The sequence below is a fragment of the Malaclemys terrapin genome, chromosome 23 (genome assembly GCF_027887155.1).
Source record: "Malaclemys terrapin pileata isolate rMalTer1 chromosome 23, rMalTer1.hap1, whole genome shotgun sequence".
NCBI lineage: Eukaryota > Metazoa > Chordata > Testudines > Emydidae > Malaclemys > Malaclemys terrapin.
The window spans coordinates 9,048,566-9,065,199 of NC_071527.1; the positions used below are offsets into that span (position 1 = coordinate 9,048,566).

Here is a 16,634-nt window from a genome sequence, read left to right on the forward strand (position 1 = left end):
GTGCCCCACAGCTGGACTCTGGGGGTGTGGGTATCTAAGACTGGAGGGGCAGAGATTTCTCCCAAGATGTGCCCAGCTGACACATGTGACACACTCAGACAGGTGCCCAACAAAAGCATAACAAAGAAACAGGAACTGGGCTGTCATAGGAGTTTCTTTGACTCTACTCCTGGGGGAATTTTTTTTGCTGGCTGACAGGTATTTTGAAATAAATTACCAAAATAATTGAAACTGTCAAAATAACAATATACTCACACCAAATAAAATATGCAGAATTTTAAAATATTGTGTGCAGAATGTTTACTTTTTTAGCACAGAATTCCCTCAGGAGTACACATTACTACACCGCTATGCGAGTGGCTTCCTACATTCCAAATAACAATGGCCTTTTCAGTTTAGGTTACATCCCCTTGGAAGTAATACTGTTAGGTTTCCTTGGATAGACACACCCTAGCTATGAGATTTCAATCAGGTTTTGCAAAACCAAACCAAATGCTACAGCTGCTACACATGTGTACAGCTTCCACTGACTCCAGTAGCAGCTATACCTGAAGAGCTACAACTGTGTTGAGCTTCACTGTGCCAAACTCAGACCTGTCTGTAAGCCTCGACTTTTGTTCAACCAATAGTGGTGAATAATAATCTGACATTTAGATATCAGATGCTATAGTAATGGGGGCAATACATGGAGCCAGACCACCTTTGCCACAATGCCACCTACAGCGAAATAAAACCTGGACACAGAAGACACTCCACCCACCACAGAAATGCAGCTGCTTCTAGGGAGGACTGTGTTACAGAGCTCTCCATCTCCACTTGCTGATGGTGGGAATAAATGCATTTCAGTTTATGCAGGAGAATGCTGACACGTGGAATCAAAATACAGAGGAAAGTTGTCCTGTTCCACTTTGAGCTAACATGTAGGTCCCAACTTACAGCAGGGGGAGACCACCTGCCTTTGCACTTACTGCTTTTCCAGGATAGGCTATATGGCAAGGACTTGGGTGCTCTCATGCCTGGCATTAGCTTATTCTTTGGTTCCATCACTACGCTGGACCCAGGGCTGAAAGAGATCAAATAAGAATTATCCTACACATGTGTACTTCTTTTAGCTAAGTATCTTTTACTATAAATATTTGAATATTTTTCTAACATTGAAGAAGACAGAGTATGTTAATTTAAACATGCAATCAGAACAGTTACTTCTCCTCGCAAATGTTAGAGAAAAAGTGTAGAACATGTTGATGTCATCTACTTTTTGACTAAAATCCCCAGTTAATCAGTCATCCAAACAAGAAAGAAATAACACAAAGACTGCAAGAAAAATCAGAGTTAAAGCTTGATTATAAATATTGCACTGCCCTCAACTGTAAATGGCATCTCAGCACACAAGCCCTAGTCGTCTCTATACGTGCAGATGTCTAATAGTGAATGCCAGTGAAAATGAGGTAGGATCAGAGGCTAGAATAGGGAAAGAAAATTTTAAAAATTACTTAGACAAGTTAGAGGTCTTCAAGTGGGCAGGGCCTGATGAAATACATCCTAAAATACTCAAGGTGCTGACTGAGGAGATATATGAGCCATAAGCGATTATCTTTGAAAAGATGTCCATCTGCTTGCATTTGGAAAGGAAGATTATCTTTGAAAAATCATGGAAGACAGGAAAGATTCCAGAGGACTGGAAAAGGGGCAAATATAGTACCAATCTATAAAAAAAGGGAATAAGGGCAACCTGGGGAATTACAGACCAGTCAGCTTAACATCAGTTCCCGGGAAGATAGAGAAAATAATTAAGCACTCAAATTGCAGAATCCTAGAGAATAATAAGGCGATAAGTAACAGTCAGCATGGATTTGCCAAGAACAAAATTGTGTCAAACCAACCTAATAGCTTTCTTTGACAGAGTAACAAGCCTTGTGGATGGGGGAGGGGGAGTGGTAGATGTGGTGTATCTTAAGTTTAATAAGGCTTTTGATACTGACTTGCATGACCTCCTCGTAAACAAACTAGGGAAATACAACCTAGATGGAGTTCCTATAAAGTGGGTGAATAACTGGATGGAAAAACGTTTACAGAGAGTAGGTGGTTCACAGTCAACCTGGAAGGGCATATTGAGTGGGATCCCACAGGAATCAGTTTTGGGTCCGGTTCTGTTCAATATCTTCATCAGTGATTTAGATAATGGCATAGAGAGCACATTTATAAAGTTTGCAGACGATACCAAGCTGCGAGGGATTGTAAGTGCTTTGGAGGATAGGATTAAAATTCAAAACTATCTGGACAAACTGGAGAAATGGTCTGAAGTAAATAGGACGTGCAACACTACACTCCATATTCGTCATAGTATATGACACCATTTCTGGGCACCGCATTTCAAGAAAGATGTGGAGAAATTGGAGAGGGTCCAGAGAAGAGCAACAAGAATTATTAAAAGGCCTGGTCTACACTATGAATTTAATTCAAATTTAGCAGCGTTAAATCGAATTAACCCTGCACCCATCCACACAATGAAGCCATTTATTTCGAAGTAAAGGGCTCTTAAAATCGATTTCTGTACTCCTCCCCGACAAGGGGAGTAGTGCCAAAATTGATATTGTCATTTCGAATTAGAGTTAGTGTGGCCGGAATTCGATGGTATTGGCCTCCGGGAGCTAGAACATGACCTATGAAGGAAGGCTGAAAGAACTGGGTTTGTTTAGTTTGGAAAAGAGAAGACTGAGAGGGGACATGATAGCAGTTTTCAGGTATCTAAAAGGGTGTCATAAGGAGGAGGGAGAAAACTTGTTCACCTTAGCCTCTAAGGATAGCAGAAGAAGCAATGGACTTAAACTGCAGCAAGGGAGGTTTAGGTGGGACATTAGGAAAAAGTTCCTAACTGTCAGGGTGGTTAAACACTGGAATAAATTGCCTAGGGAGGTTGTGGAATCTCCATCTCTGGAGATATTTAAGAGTAGGTTAGATAAATGTCTATCAGGGATGGTCTAGACAGTATTTGGTCCTGCCATGAGGGCATGGGACTGGACTCGATGACCTCTCGAGGTCCCATCCAGTCCTAGAATCTATGAATAGTAATATTATTAGGATATGATCATGACATCATTATGAAGCATTTTGTACAAGATGGGTCATGTAAGGTGTCATTGGAAAAAATTATGATTTGCATGTATGTATCATATTTGTATCTGAAGTTATATTTCAAATGGGCTTACTCTGGAAGACACCCACAGCCAGACTTTCAGATACTACAATGACGAAGCCAGAGTGCTAATGGCTCATCAACAGAGACAATGGGCTGTGGAATAGGTTAGCACTCCTGTGGAAGGCCAGCCTGTAAGTTATGGCTGCAAGGACTCTGCAAGGGCATGTGACCAGATCACATGTCTCTGGACTCCATTCTAGGTACCTGAAATTTTCCACAAACTGGTTTGGAAACCAAGTTTGAAACAGAGTTCCCACCATATTAAAAAACTATATAAGGCAGGGAGTTCTTCATTCCCCCACAACTCAACAACAGACAGAAGCTCTGAAAGAAAAAGTTTTGGAACGGGGTACGAGATCCAAGCTGCAAAACAAATGTAGCTTGTCCCTTAAGAATCTGCAAGCCTGCTTATATCACCAGCCAGGGTGAGAAGCTTCTAATTCATATCCAATCTTTCTAGAATTTTAGGCTTAGTTTGCGGTTCTGTTTATTTACTAGGTAATCCACTTTGGTCTTTTTTTATCACTTATAATCACTTAAAATCTATCTTTTGTAGTTAATAAACTTGTTTTTTGCTTTATCTAAACCGGTGTGCCTGAGACCAAAGTGTCTTGGGAAAAATCTCATCCTGGTTAACACAAGTATGCATTGTCCTCTCCACATTGAGGGAGTGGTGAACTGGGTAATAAATTCATACTGGTCGGGGTTTTGATCAGGGCAGGATGGTACAGCTCTGGGGTCCCAGCCTGGGGGTTATTTTGGCTGTAGCCTCTCTATTGTTGGTTCATGCAGTGGCTGTCCAAAGCCTGCCTGCAACTGCAGCTGGATGTGTCCCTGCCTGTGTGAATGCTGGTGGGAGTGTAGGATCGGGAGTGGTCTATAGCTGGTCACAGCAGCACAGTGCTAAGAGGGAGCCCAGGCTGGTGAGTTATAGGGCTCAGTGGAACCCCAGTTCCAGGTGGCACCCCCAGGGGAACCCATCACAGGATGAAATTCAATAAGGACAAATTCAGAGTACTCCACTATCAGTTGCACACATACAAAATGGGAAATGACTGCCCAGGATGATGAAGTACTGAAGAAAGGGATCTGGGGGTCATAGTGGATCGCAAGCTAAATATGAGTCAACATCATTCTGAAATGCATTAGCAGGAGTGTTGTAGGCAAGATGTGAGAAGTAATTCTTCTGCTCCACTCCATGCTGATTAAATGTCTAATTCTGGGTGCCACATTTTCAGGTAAGATGTGGACAAATTAAAGAAAGTCCAGAGAAGAGCAACAAAAATGATTAAAGGTCTAGAAAACATGACCTATGAGGGAAGGCTTGACAAAGCCCTGGTCAGATGATTTAGTTGGGGATTGGTCCTGCTTTGAGCATGGGGTTGGACTAGATGAGCTCCTGAGATCTCTTCCAACCCTGATATTCTATTATTAAGATTGAAAAAATTGAGCTTGTTTAGTTTGGAGAAGAGAAGACTGAGCCCTGGTCTACACTACGAGTTTAGGTCAAATTTAGCAGCGTCAGATTGATTTAACCCTGCGCCCATCCACACGACGAAGCCATTTTTGTCAACTTAAAGGGCTCTTAAAATAGATTTCTGTACTCTTCCCCGACGAGGGGATTAGCACTGAAATCGACCTTGCTGGGTAGAATTTGGGGTAGTGTGGACGCAAATCGACATTATTGGCCTCCGGGAGCTATCCCAGAGTGCTCCAATGTGACCGCTCTGAACAGCACTTTCAACTCAGATGCACTAGCCAGGTACACAGGAAAAGCCCTGGGAACTTTTGAATTTTGTTTCCTGTTTGGCCAGCGTGGCAAGCTCATCAGCAGAGGTGACCATGCAGTCCCAGAATCGCAGAAGAGCTCCAGCATGGACCGAACAGGAAGTACTGGATCTGATTGCTGTATGGGGACATGAATCCATGCTATCAGAACTCCGTTCCAAAAGATGAAATGTCAAAATATTTGAAAAAAATCTCTAAGGCCAGATGGACAGAGGCTATAACAGGGACCAGCAGCAGTGCCACGTGAAAATTAAAAAAATAAAATCAACAGAGATATCCTATCTCCTAGAACTGGAAGGGACCTTGAAAGGTCATTGAGTCCAGCCCCCTGCCTTCACTAGCAGGACCAAGTACTGATTTTGCCCCAGATACTTAAGTGGCTCCCTCAAGGATTGGGTTTAGCAGGACAATCCCTCCCCCCTACCAAAAAACCAAAGAGGCAAATGGCAGCTCCGGGTCTGACCCCCAGACATGCCGCTTCTATGATGAGCTGCATGCATGGGGGTGTTAGTTGGGTTTGTGCTGCATGTTAACCCTAAAACCACAGCTCCTCCTTTTAAATGGCCAACCCATTTTAAATGGCCAACCCAACAGGTGCTTGGTATGGGAAATGAGGGCGCTGCTGTTTGAAACCATTCCCACACGTTATGAAGGTTGAAGAAGCCGAAAGACTGTGGCTTACCATGGGTGCCTGCAAGCCAAATTCTGTTGCCCGGCCCTGCGTGTGTGATCTTCTCACACCAAACCGGCAGGCCCTCAATAGAAGAGGCAAAATGCGACCTTGTACCGAAAGCACATGTGCTATATAATGTTAACAGCTTGGTTCACCATGAAAGAGCTACCCATTGTTCTCTAAAATGTGTCTTTTCAAATACTACTCTCCCTTTTTTTCCTCCCGCAGCTGCAAATGTTTCAACGCTCCCTCTATCATCTCCGTCCCAGAGGCTAGCGCAGATAAGAAGGCGAAAAAAAACGCCCTCACGATGAAAATGTTCTCTGAGCTCATGCAGTCCTCCCACACGAAAAGAGCTCAGCAGAATGCGTGGAGGCAAACAATGGCAGAGTCCAGGAAAGCCGAAAATGAACACGGGAACAGGAGGGACGAGCAAGAAGAAAGGTGGCGGGAGCAAGAGGAGAGGTGGTGGCAGCGTGATGAGAGGAGGCAGAATGCAATGCTGAGGCTACTGGAGGATCAAACTGATATGCTCCGGCGTACGGTTGAGCTGCAGGAAAGGCAGCAGGAGCGCAGACTGCCAGCGCAGCCCTTATGTAACCAACTGCCCTCCTCCCCAAGTTCCATGGCCTCCTCACCCAGCCGCCTAAGAACGCCCCCCCCCCCCCGGCCACCCAACCACTCCACCCCAGAGGACTGCCCAAGCAACAGAAAGCTGGCATTCAATAAGTTTTGAAATACAGTGTGGTCTTGTCCCCTACCCCTCCCGGGCTACTTTGGCAGTTATCCCCCTATTTGTGTGACAAATTAATAAAGAATGCATGATTTTGAACCAACAATGACTTTATTGCCTCTGCAAGCAGTGATTGAAGGGGGGAGGTCGGCTGGCTTACAGCGAAGTAGAGTGAACCAAGGGGGCGGGTTTTATCAAAGAGAAACAATCAGAACTCTCACACCATACTCTGGACAGTCACAAAACTGGTTTTCAAAGCTTCTGTGATGCGCAGCGCACCCTGCTATGCTCTTCTAATCGCCCTGGTGTCTGGCTGCGTGTAATCAGCGGCCAGGCAATTTGCCTCAACCGCCCACTCTGGCATAAATGTCTCCCCCTTACTCTCACAGAGACTGTGGAACACACAGCAAGCAGCAACAACAATGGGAATACTGGTTTCACTGAGGTCTAACCGAGCTTTTAAATGTCCAAATGCATATTCTACCACCATTCTGCACTTGCTCACCCTATAGTTGAACTGCTCCTTACTACTGTCCAGGGTGCCGGTGTATGGCTTCATAAGCCATGGCATTAAGGGGTAGCCTGGGTCCCCAAGGATAACTATAGGCATTTCAACATCCCCAATGGTTATTTTCTGTCTGGGAAGTAAGTCCCTTCCTGCAGCTGTTCAAATAGACCAGAGTTCCTGAAGATGCGAGTGTCATGTACCTTTCCCGGCCATCCCACGTTGATGTTGGTGAAACGTCCCTTGTGATCCATCAGTGCTTGCAGCACCATTGAAAAGTACCCCTTGCGGTTTAGGTACTGCCTGCCAAGGTGGTCCGGTCCCAAGATAGGGATATGCATTCCTTCCATCGCCCCACCACAGTTAGGTAATCCCATTGCAGCAAAGCCATCCACTATGACCTGCACATTTCCCAGAGTCATTACCCTTGATAGCAGCAGCTCAGTGATTGTGTTGGCTACTTGGATCACAACAGCCCCCACAGTAGATTTGCCCACTCCAAATTGATTTCCGACTGACCGGTAGCTGTCTGGCGTTGCAAGCTTCCAGAGGGCTATCGCCACTTGCTTCTGAACTGTGAGGGCTGCTCTCATCTTGGTATTCTTGCGCTTGAGGGCAGGGGAAAGCAAATCACAAAGTTCCATGAAAATGCCCTTACACATGCAAAAGTTTCACAACCACTGGGAATCATCCCAGACCTGCAACATTATGCGGTCCCACCAGTCTGTGCTTGTTTGCCGGGCCCAGAATTGGCATTCCATGGCATGAGCCTGCTCCACTGCCACCAGGATGTCCAAATTGCTGGGACCTGTACTTGGAGAGAAGTCTGTGTCCATGTCCTCATCACTCTCGTCACCGCCTCCTCGCCTGCTTTTGCAGGTTCTGGGTTCTGCACATACTGCAGGATAATGCGTGAGGTGTTTACAATGCTCATAACTGCCGCGGTGATCTGAGCGGGCTCCAGGCTTGCCGTGGTATGGCGTCTGCAGGAGAGCAGAGTTGCAACGGAAGCGGTGGCTGATGATGGATGCCATGAGAATAGATATTTATAGAGAACAACGAGAGGACCTGTGAGGTGGATTCATGAGAGCAGGAGAGCAGAGTTGCAGAGGAAGCGTACCCGGAGCCCATGACAGACAACATGGAGAAATTCGCTATTGACACAATAGCAGCAGAGCAGAGATGCAGCGGAAACGGTGGATGACGATGGTGAGCAGTCCTACTGCACCGTCTGCTGCCAGCAGCACCTAGTACACAACAGCAGCAGTGTCGGTGAGCTGAGCTGAGCGGGCTGCACGCTTGCCGTGGCATGGCTGCTGCGCAGAGAAAAGGCGCGGAACGATTGTTTGCCATTGCTTTCACGGAGGGAGGGGCAGCTGATGACATGTACCCAAAACCACCCGTGACAATGTTTTTGCCCCAGAATTCCAATGGGCGGCAGAGATGGCAGGAACTGTGGGATAGCTACCCACAGTGCAACACTCCGAAAGTCGACGCTAGCCACGGTACTGTGGACGTACTCCGCTGACTTAATGCGCTTAGTGGGGACACACACAATTGAGTGTATAAAATCGCTTCCTAAAAAAATCGACTTCTATAAATTCGACCTAATTTCGTAGTGTAGACATACCCTGAGAGGGGACATGATAACAGTTTTCAAGTAGATAAAAAGGTTGTTACAAGAAAAAGGGAAGCGGCCATCAGCAGGTCCGGCTCCTAGGCAGAGGCGTGCAAGCAGCTCCGCATGGCTCTCGCCCACAGGCACTGCCCCCCGCCCACCAGCTCCCATTGGCCAATGGGAATCAGAGCCGGGCTCAGGGCAGGGGCAGCGCATGGAGCCCCGTGGCTCTCCCCCACCCCCAATCTAGGAGCCGGACCTGCTGCTGGCCGCTTCAAGGGCACAGCGCAGTGTCGGAAAAGGTAGGGACTAGCCTGCTTTAGCTGCTCAGCACCCCCGACGGGACTTTTAATGGCCCGGTCAGTAGAGCTGACCAAAGCCGCCGCAACCCAGTGCCTTCATTCCGTGACCCAGTTCTGGGTCATGACCCACAGTTTGAAAAGCACTTGTCTAGATAATACTTAGTCCTGCCGTGGGTGCAGGGGACTGGACTAGATGACCTCTCGAGGTCCCTTTCAGTCCTATGATTCTATGTCACTGTTACGGGCTGTAGAAGGCTCTGATTAGACAGGTAAGGCATAGTACAATGATTTGGTTGTTCAGCGGTGAGACAGAGATAATGACCAAACACAGTATGCTTCATTTTCCAAACTTGCATTGTGATTAAACTTCACAAATAAAATAATTATTTCTGACTCAGGGCTCTAACTGCCTGCAAAATCTCCTGGCTGTTAAAAGTTACTTGCAGCAGGTCATGAGAGATTAGATTAGCTAAGGGCTGACATCAGTCTGCATTTCTATCAAGCCCAGCATAACAGTTTAGTGTTTAACCCCCCAACAAATATATAACCAGTGGGGATTGAATCCAGGACCATCAGCACTAATAGTAGTACAGTAGAACTAGAGGAGTAACCATTAGCTGGTAGCAATAGTATGTTCTTATACTCTCATATGGATCTGCAACTAAAAGGAGACAGGAAATACTGACCCAGAGGCATAGGAATGTTGATTCATGCCGGTGGGAACTCCCCCACTATCACCCAAAAATAGGATTCATAAAGTAAATTGCATCTGCCCATCAACACAGCAGCATGAATTAAAAGTAGTTTGAAAGCACATCTTCTATGGAAAGCACTGTCACAAGAAATACACCTTTTGTTACCTGTTGTTTATGCCGCTATTGAACGTGCCCCAAACGAACGTAGAATTTGTTTGCTCCTGTAGATCTGCCAAAGGAAACAGACATCACTGTGGCTCAGTACTGAGTAACTTCTGCAAGCGTCATAGCAACATAAAATGAGAAATATGGCAGAGACGCTGCTAGGTTTACAAAACGGAATGAGAATTTAGCTAAGGCTTGGCGTAAGTGACAGCAAAGCAGACATTTAATTGAGAAATATAAAATGTAAAGGTTATCATCAATTTCCACTTTCATCAAAGCACAGATGGGGCAACAGACTACATGGAAAACAACAGATGTTTTGTAGAGAATAGCAGGCATGTGATAGAGCCTGTGAAGCAGGAGAACTTAATTTGTTCAGGGACATTATAATTGGGTGTCCCAACAGATGATCTGTGCAGAAGGATCTATGAGACCTCTCTCTTAGTCCATGTCACTTCTTTGGGGGCAAGAAGAAGGGAATAGCAGGGGCTGACAGCCACCCTATGTCAACCTACTTCCTCACCTTTATCCCAGTCTTCGTCACATGGGGACGGCTGCCACATACTGACAGTGCTCATCTTCTCTCTGTGGCAGTTATTCGACTGACTCACTTAAAGCAAAGAAGATTCTTAGTGATAAAATCTTTTTGGATAAAATACAATCCTATTTTAGGGACATTTAGGGCTACCATATGTCCGGATTTCCCCGGACATGTCCGGCTTTTCGGTCTATAAATAGCCGTCCAGGGGGGATTTTTAAAAATCTAAAAATGTCTGGGATTTCCCCCCGGTTGGCTATTTATAGACAGAAAAGCAGTGGCCAAGTGCCGCTGGGCACCCAAAGCCCCTTCCCGGCTCCCCCCATCCCCTGCAGCCTTACCATGCTGTCCGGCCCCGCAGCTGCTTCCCCCTCCTCCACTCCCCTAAACGCTCCGCCCACCTGCTCCTCTCCCTCCCCTGCTTCCCGCGAATCAGATCTTCGCGGGAAGTCTGAAAAGAAGAAGGGGCAAGCAGCAGCAGGTAAGCTGGGGCAGGGGAGCGCTAGGAGGAGAGCTCCAGGGAGGCGCGGCCCTGACTGAGCGGCTCCCTCTGGCCCGGGCCGAACGGCGCCCGGCGGCCGCAGTGGCTCCCGGCGGCCGCAGCAGCTCCGGCCCAGCTCGGGCCCCAGCAGCTCCGGCCCCGGTTCCAGCCCCAGGGCGGCGACCCCGGTTGTGGCCGAGCACCCCCGGCCTGGGCCCCAGCAGCGCCGGCCCCGGCTCTGGCGGCTCCAGCCCGGCTCGGGCCCCAGCAGCGCCGACCCTGGTTGTGGCCCGGCTCGGGCCCCAGCAGCGCCGGCCCTGGTTCCGGCTGAGTGCGCCGGCCCAGCCCCGGCCGAGCACCTCCGGCCTGGCCCCAAGCCCCGCAACCCCGGCCGGAGCGCAGCCCGATTCCTGGGCTCTTTAAAGCCGGTCCTGGTCAGGGGACAGGGAGGGGGGTTGGATGGGTTGGGAGTTTGCGGGGGGGCTGTCAGGGGGGCAGGGGTGTGGAGAGGGGTTGGGACAGTCAGGGACAGGGAGCGGGCGGTTAGATGGGTCTGGAGTTCCAGGGGAGCTATTAGGGGGGCAGAGGTGTGGAGAGGGGTCAAGGCAGGCAGGTAGCAGAGGGGGTTGGATGGGTCAGGAGTTCTGGGGGTCCTGTCAGGGGGCGGGGAGCAGTTGGATAGGGCATGGGAGTCCCCGGGGGTCTGTCTGGGGGCAGGGGTGTGAATATGGGGTGGGGATGTGGATAAGGGTAGGGGCAGTCAGGGGACAGGTAGGGTCGTAGTGGGTTCTCAGGAGGGGGCAGTCAGGGGACGAGAAGCAGGGCGGCTTAGATAGGGGGTGAGATCCTGGGGGGCAGTTAGTGGCAGGGGTCCCAGGAGGGGGCAGTCAGGGGACAAGGAGCGGGGGGGGGGTTGGGAGTTCTGAGGGGGGCAATCAGGGGGTGGGAAGTGGGAGGGAGTGGGCAGGGCTAGAGTGGGGCTCCTCCCCCCCCCATGTCCCCTTTTTCGCTTGTGGAAATATGGTAACCCTAGGGACATTAATCATGTTTTGACCTAGCTGCAGAATAGCTCTAGACTTTGGAGAGGAGCAGCATACACTGGAAGCTGATCAGTACTCCCCTAGTCTTAGGGGCAAAACTCTTTAGGCCAGGGATGGGCACCTTGAAGGTAGCAAAGGGACTCAAAATCCACGAGAACCCTTTGGTGGGCCATACCTTAAGAGCCTATATATTGCCTAACTCTGAAAGGTTTGCTACAACACAGAATGTTTGGCAGGCCAAAGCAAACGATCTGGCAGGGTGGTTACAGCCCCCCATTTGCCAATCCCTGTTTTAAGCCTTTTCTAAAGCTAAACAATTCTGCACACATTTTTCAGCAATGGTGCAGCTGCTCCAACATACGCATTGGGAGAGGATTCAGGTGTGTTTCTATTGTCGTGTCACAAAAAACTGCTCAGGGTTTTTTCACTACTATCATGCTCTAAGCCCCATCTACATTAACATGCATATCATTGCTAGCTTCAGTACAACTCTACTTTTGCCAGAGAACAAGTACGTTTTCCAGTGTAGTGATAGCCGCATAGACATCAGTGGGGAGAGAAATTGGAACACGACCTGCATAACCAAGTGATTTAGGTGCTGGGGTGATGGCTCTGATGAGGAGTTCACTGCCCAGGTCTGACACCATGGGCAGTGGTAGGAAAGCTTCCCCATAGTCCCTTCCCCAACTTGCCCCACTCTGAACTGGAGGAACCCACCTTCAATTGGGAAACGTTATTCAGCCTCCCTGGCCCAGTCATGGCTTTTCTGCTAAGATAGTCAAGTAGGATGTAACAGAAGTGAGGATTGTTATGATCTAGACACTTGTCCATTAAGAACTGGACTGAGACCAATTTATTTCACATATGCCACTAGACAGGCTATAAAGATTTTTGGTCACTATCAGGTCAGATCTGCATTGGAGACCCACCTCTCTCATGGCCACTAGCTTTCCGCTCTAAGCGGTCCAGATTACCAACTAGATCTCATTTCAACACACACAGTTTATGGCACAATGTACAGTTCCCATTTTAATGCTAAAATCTCTGGCAGATAACACGTGTAATGCAATCCAGTTGCCTCTCAGATGCTTAGGAGAATTTGCATGGACACAGAATGAATGAATCTCAAGTCTCCAAGGGCTCCTGCTGTTTCTGTATCACATAGCACTACAGGTAAAGGGTTGCTTATGGAATAACAGAGTATTAAAACAATCTTTAACAGCAAAAATTAAGTTAGAACGCTGTTAGCCCAAGAGTTCCAGAAGTGATTTTACAGAGCCAAAGGAATCTAATATTTTCTCACCAATGTCTTGCTCAATGCAGCTTTTGTCATCACAGCTTGATATATGATGGCCGATCTCAGCTCTGGGAACCTGATGGCGGGCATTAAAGGGGCATGTGGCTAGCTGCTTTGCAACATCAGGGTGGTTCTAGAGAAACAGAAAAAAGTACGTGCTATCTCACTAAATTCATCCTAACCCTTGTGTTTTCTAGTCACTAGTGAAGGGTTTGTGCAATCTGCATCCTGAAATAGGTTGAAAAAATGTAAACAAGGAAAGCCAAAACTCAGCTCAGGTCCTGAGCACAAATGCAGTGTAGAAACAGCAAAGCATATGCATCCTTTATGATACAGGCTATGTTTGTTCATTTTTACATTTAAACAACACCCTGAATTTATCTGATTGAAGATCAGCCCCAGAACAAACACAGTGAAACTGTTGCAGTGTCATCACTGGCATGGATCGATGCACAGATGAAATTGCCCTAAAAAGCTACACGGGGAATAAGTGCCTTGAAACCCTAAATAATTCAGCCACTTTATTTTTAAATTAAGTGAGCGACAGACTAGAGAACAAGTTCCTGCCTGCGCTAGAGCTTAAGTCTTTGCAGTTAATTTAACCCGCCTGAAACAGGAGGGAAGTTACTCGATGTTCCAGCTGAGGTCACATCTATATTGGGAGCACTTTGCCAGTAGAGGTGAACTAGTGTGGACATAGAAGAGCACTACTATCCCCCACTGAAAGAAGAAACTTTACCCTTACAAAAGATCAAGAAGACAGCGAGGAAGAACACACACTGCTCAGGCCTGCTCTGCATGGCTTTTATATTACTATAGCTATGTTGGCTAGGGGTGCGATTCCTAACCAATACAGTTATACCGGTACATCATCTTAACATGTGGATGCAGTTATACCAGCACAACTAAGATACACTAGCACTGGAGAGGTTAAAACATGATACTGACTGAGAGGACAAAAGAAAGGGGCAGCTTCTCCTGTTAAATATATAGCATTCTAGCCCAGGATAGAAGACTGAGAAGAGAGAAAGTTTCAGACAGATGTACACTGAATAGACTTATTAGCAATATAAAAAAAGATGGCTTAGCAGCTGCATTGCTCTTGATTGCAAAGTCAAGAATTAGCTGCAACATCAGCTCATTTCTGCTTTGGCCAGCCAGAAGGCATCCATACGACGCTGGCCGCATTTGCTCCATGGCCTGAAGTGGGAAGTAAATACCCTGTCCCATGAGTGAACAGTTGGAAGAGAATAGGATCCTGTCACTGACCTAGGTATTCTGAAGAACCTGTTTCACCTTTCTTCGGGGTAAACGCACTGATCTGAAGTGGATTACTAAATATGAACTGGATGCTTTTTGAAAATGTTCCCTCCTAGTCCACACTACGACTCAGAGAGCACGAGTCACCTTAATCACTTAAAAGTTACATAGAAGGGACAAGGTAGGTGAGGACCAACTTCCGATAGCGAGCGACACAAGCTTTCAAGCATACACAGACCTCTTCTTCAGGATTCAGTCTGTGTTCGTGCAGCAGCTGTCTCCCCTCACACCTTCCAAGCTATTTACCCACATTTGTATCAGTGTACAGAGGGCATGCACACAAAGAAACAAGGGACAGCAGACTGTGGGGTATTTTCTAGAGAGCTGGAAGTAAGGGGGACGGGCCAGACTGATTACATAAATCAGTGATTTCCAACCTTTCTGATACCAGGGACCAGCTTGCAGCCTTTCTAAACAGGGAGATCAGAGGGACAGGCCATTGAGAAAGACTTACACAGGTAATTGGGACAAATGGCTACTTGTGACAAAGTGGGAATTGTCAACGTTTGTATGAATACTGTGTGCGCCTCATTTTCCCTATGTGTTGCACAAGTATCTAGGCGGTGGGATAAGGGTGTGAGAGCTTTGCAGATACCCCAAGAGGGAAGGTACAAGTGCCATCTAGCTACCTGGGCCCAGACAATGGTTCGACATTCTGTATCCTAGCAACTGATGGCTAGGGCCAATCCTCTGCAAGAGCCAGTCGGAGGAATTAGAGAACAAAGAGGTAGAGGCCAGGTGACCGGTTTGCCTGGGCAACAGCATACAGGATGGAGGAGGGGCAACTGGGTGTGACAGAGTGAGCTGCTGGAAGCTGGTCAGTCTCCTGGTTTGGGACTCAGGGGGAGAGCCCAGGGCTCTGAGTCTCCTCAAGATGGACTTTGCTTTAACTTCTGTGCTAACAAGATTCTGCTCGATGCTGTGTTTCAGATGACTAATAAACCCTTCTGTTTGACACCGCTGGCTGAGAGTCACTCCTGACTGGCGAAGTCGGGGGTGCATGGCCCCTTTGGGGGGCATGTAAGGTTTCCCCAGGTGTTCTAGTCAGGTGGACTTGCTGCAGGGAGCTTACGACGTGAAACAGGGATGCTGAATGCTCAGAGATCAGACCCAGGAGGAGCTGAAGCCCAGGAGGCTCGTCCTAGTGAGTGTGCGCCCTGAGGGGTAGTCACAGTACAAGAGGGTCTTGTCCGAAGGCTACTATACATTACTGCACAGCTGTAGTGAGTCTGGTGAAAACGCACTATGCTGACCAGAGAGCACTCTCCCGTCAGCATAATTACTCCACCGCAGCAAGAGGCGGAAGCTATGACAGCAGGAGAGTGTCCCCCGCTGATTTAGCACTGGTGTGGACAGCTCAGGTGGTGCGTTGCTCAGGGGGGTGGCTTTTTCACATCCGTGACCGACAAATGACATTAACTTAAGTGGTAGTGTAGACAAGCCCTGAACTTCATTCAGTGGTTCCAGAGCACCAAGCCTGTGCACCCATGAATTACTGTGGCGGGGGGTGGGGTGGGGGGGGAGTCCCCAATGCATCAAACCAGCACCATATTCTAGGCTAGGCCTCTGAAGAGGACAGTTCCCTTACCTGACCATGGTACTAACTAGGGCTGTATATTAATCACAATTAACTCATGCGATTAACTAAAAAAAAAAAAAAATAAAAAACCCACACAATTAAAAAATTAATCACGATTAATCGCAGTTTTAATCACACTGTTACACAATAGTATACCAATTGAAGTGTAATAAATATTTTTGGATGTTTTCTACATTTTCAAATATATTGATTTCAATTACAACAGAATACAAAAGGTACAGTGCTCACTATTGTTTTTATTACAAATATTTGCACCGTAAAAATGATAAATAGTATTTTTCAATTTACCTCATACAAATAGTGTAGTGCAATCTCTTTATTGTGAAAGTGCAACTTACAAATTTAGATTTGTGTTACATAACTGCACTCAAAAACAAAACAATGTAAAACTTTAGAGCCCACAAGTCCCCTCAGTCCTACTTCTTGTTCAACCAATCGCTAAGAGAAACAAGTTTGTTTACATTTATGGGAGATACTGCTGCCCGCTTCTTATTTACAATGTCACCTGAAAGTCAGAACAGGAGTTCGTATGGCATATTTGTAGCCAGCATCGCAAGGTATTTACATGCCAGATATTCTAAACATTCATATGCCCCTTCACACTTCAGCCACCATTCCAGAGGTCATGCTTCCATGCTGATGACACGTTAAAAAAATAATGTATTAAATAATTTGAGACT

The 16,634-nt window shown here is 47.2% G+C and overlaps 1 protein-coding gene across 1 annotated transcript; it reads right to left on the minus strand.

Annotated features, from left to right (window-relative positions):
- Positions 1-717: 717 nt before the first annotated feature.
- Positions 718-15,356, minus strand: LOC128828449 (gametocyte-specific factor 1-like). The gene is made up of 5 exons (XM_054013145.1): positions 15,258-15,356; positions 13,041-13,167; positions 10,202-10,288; positions 9,679-9,742; positions 718-1,063 (listed from the first exon to the last, which is right to left on the minus strand). The coding sequence occupies exons 1-5, from the start codon at positions 15,354-15,356 to the stop codon at positions 718-720; spliced, it is 723 nt and encodes a 240-aa protein (XP_053869120.1).
- Positions 15,357-16,634: the final 1,278 nt, after the last annotated feature.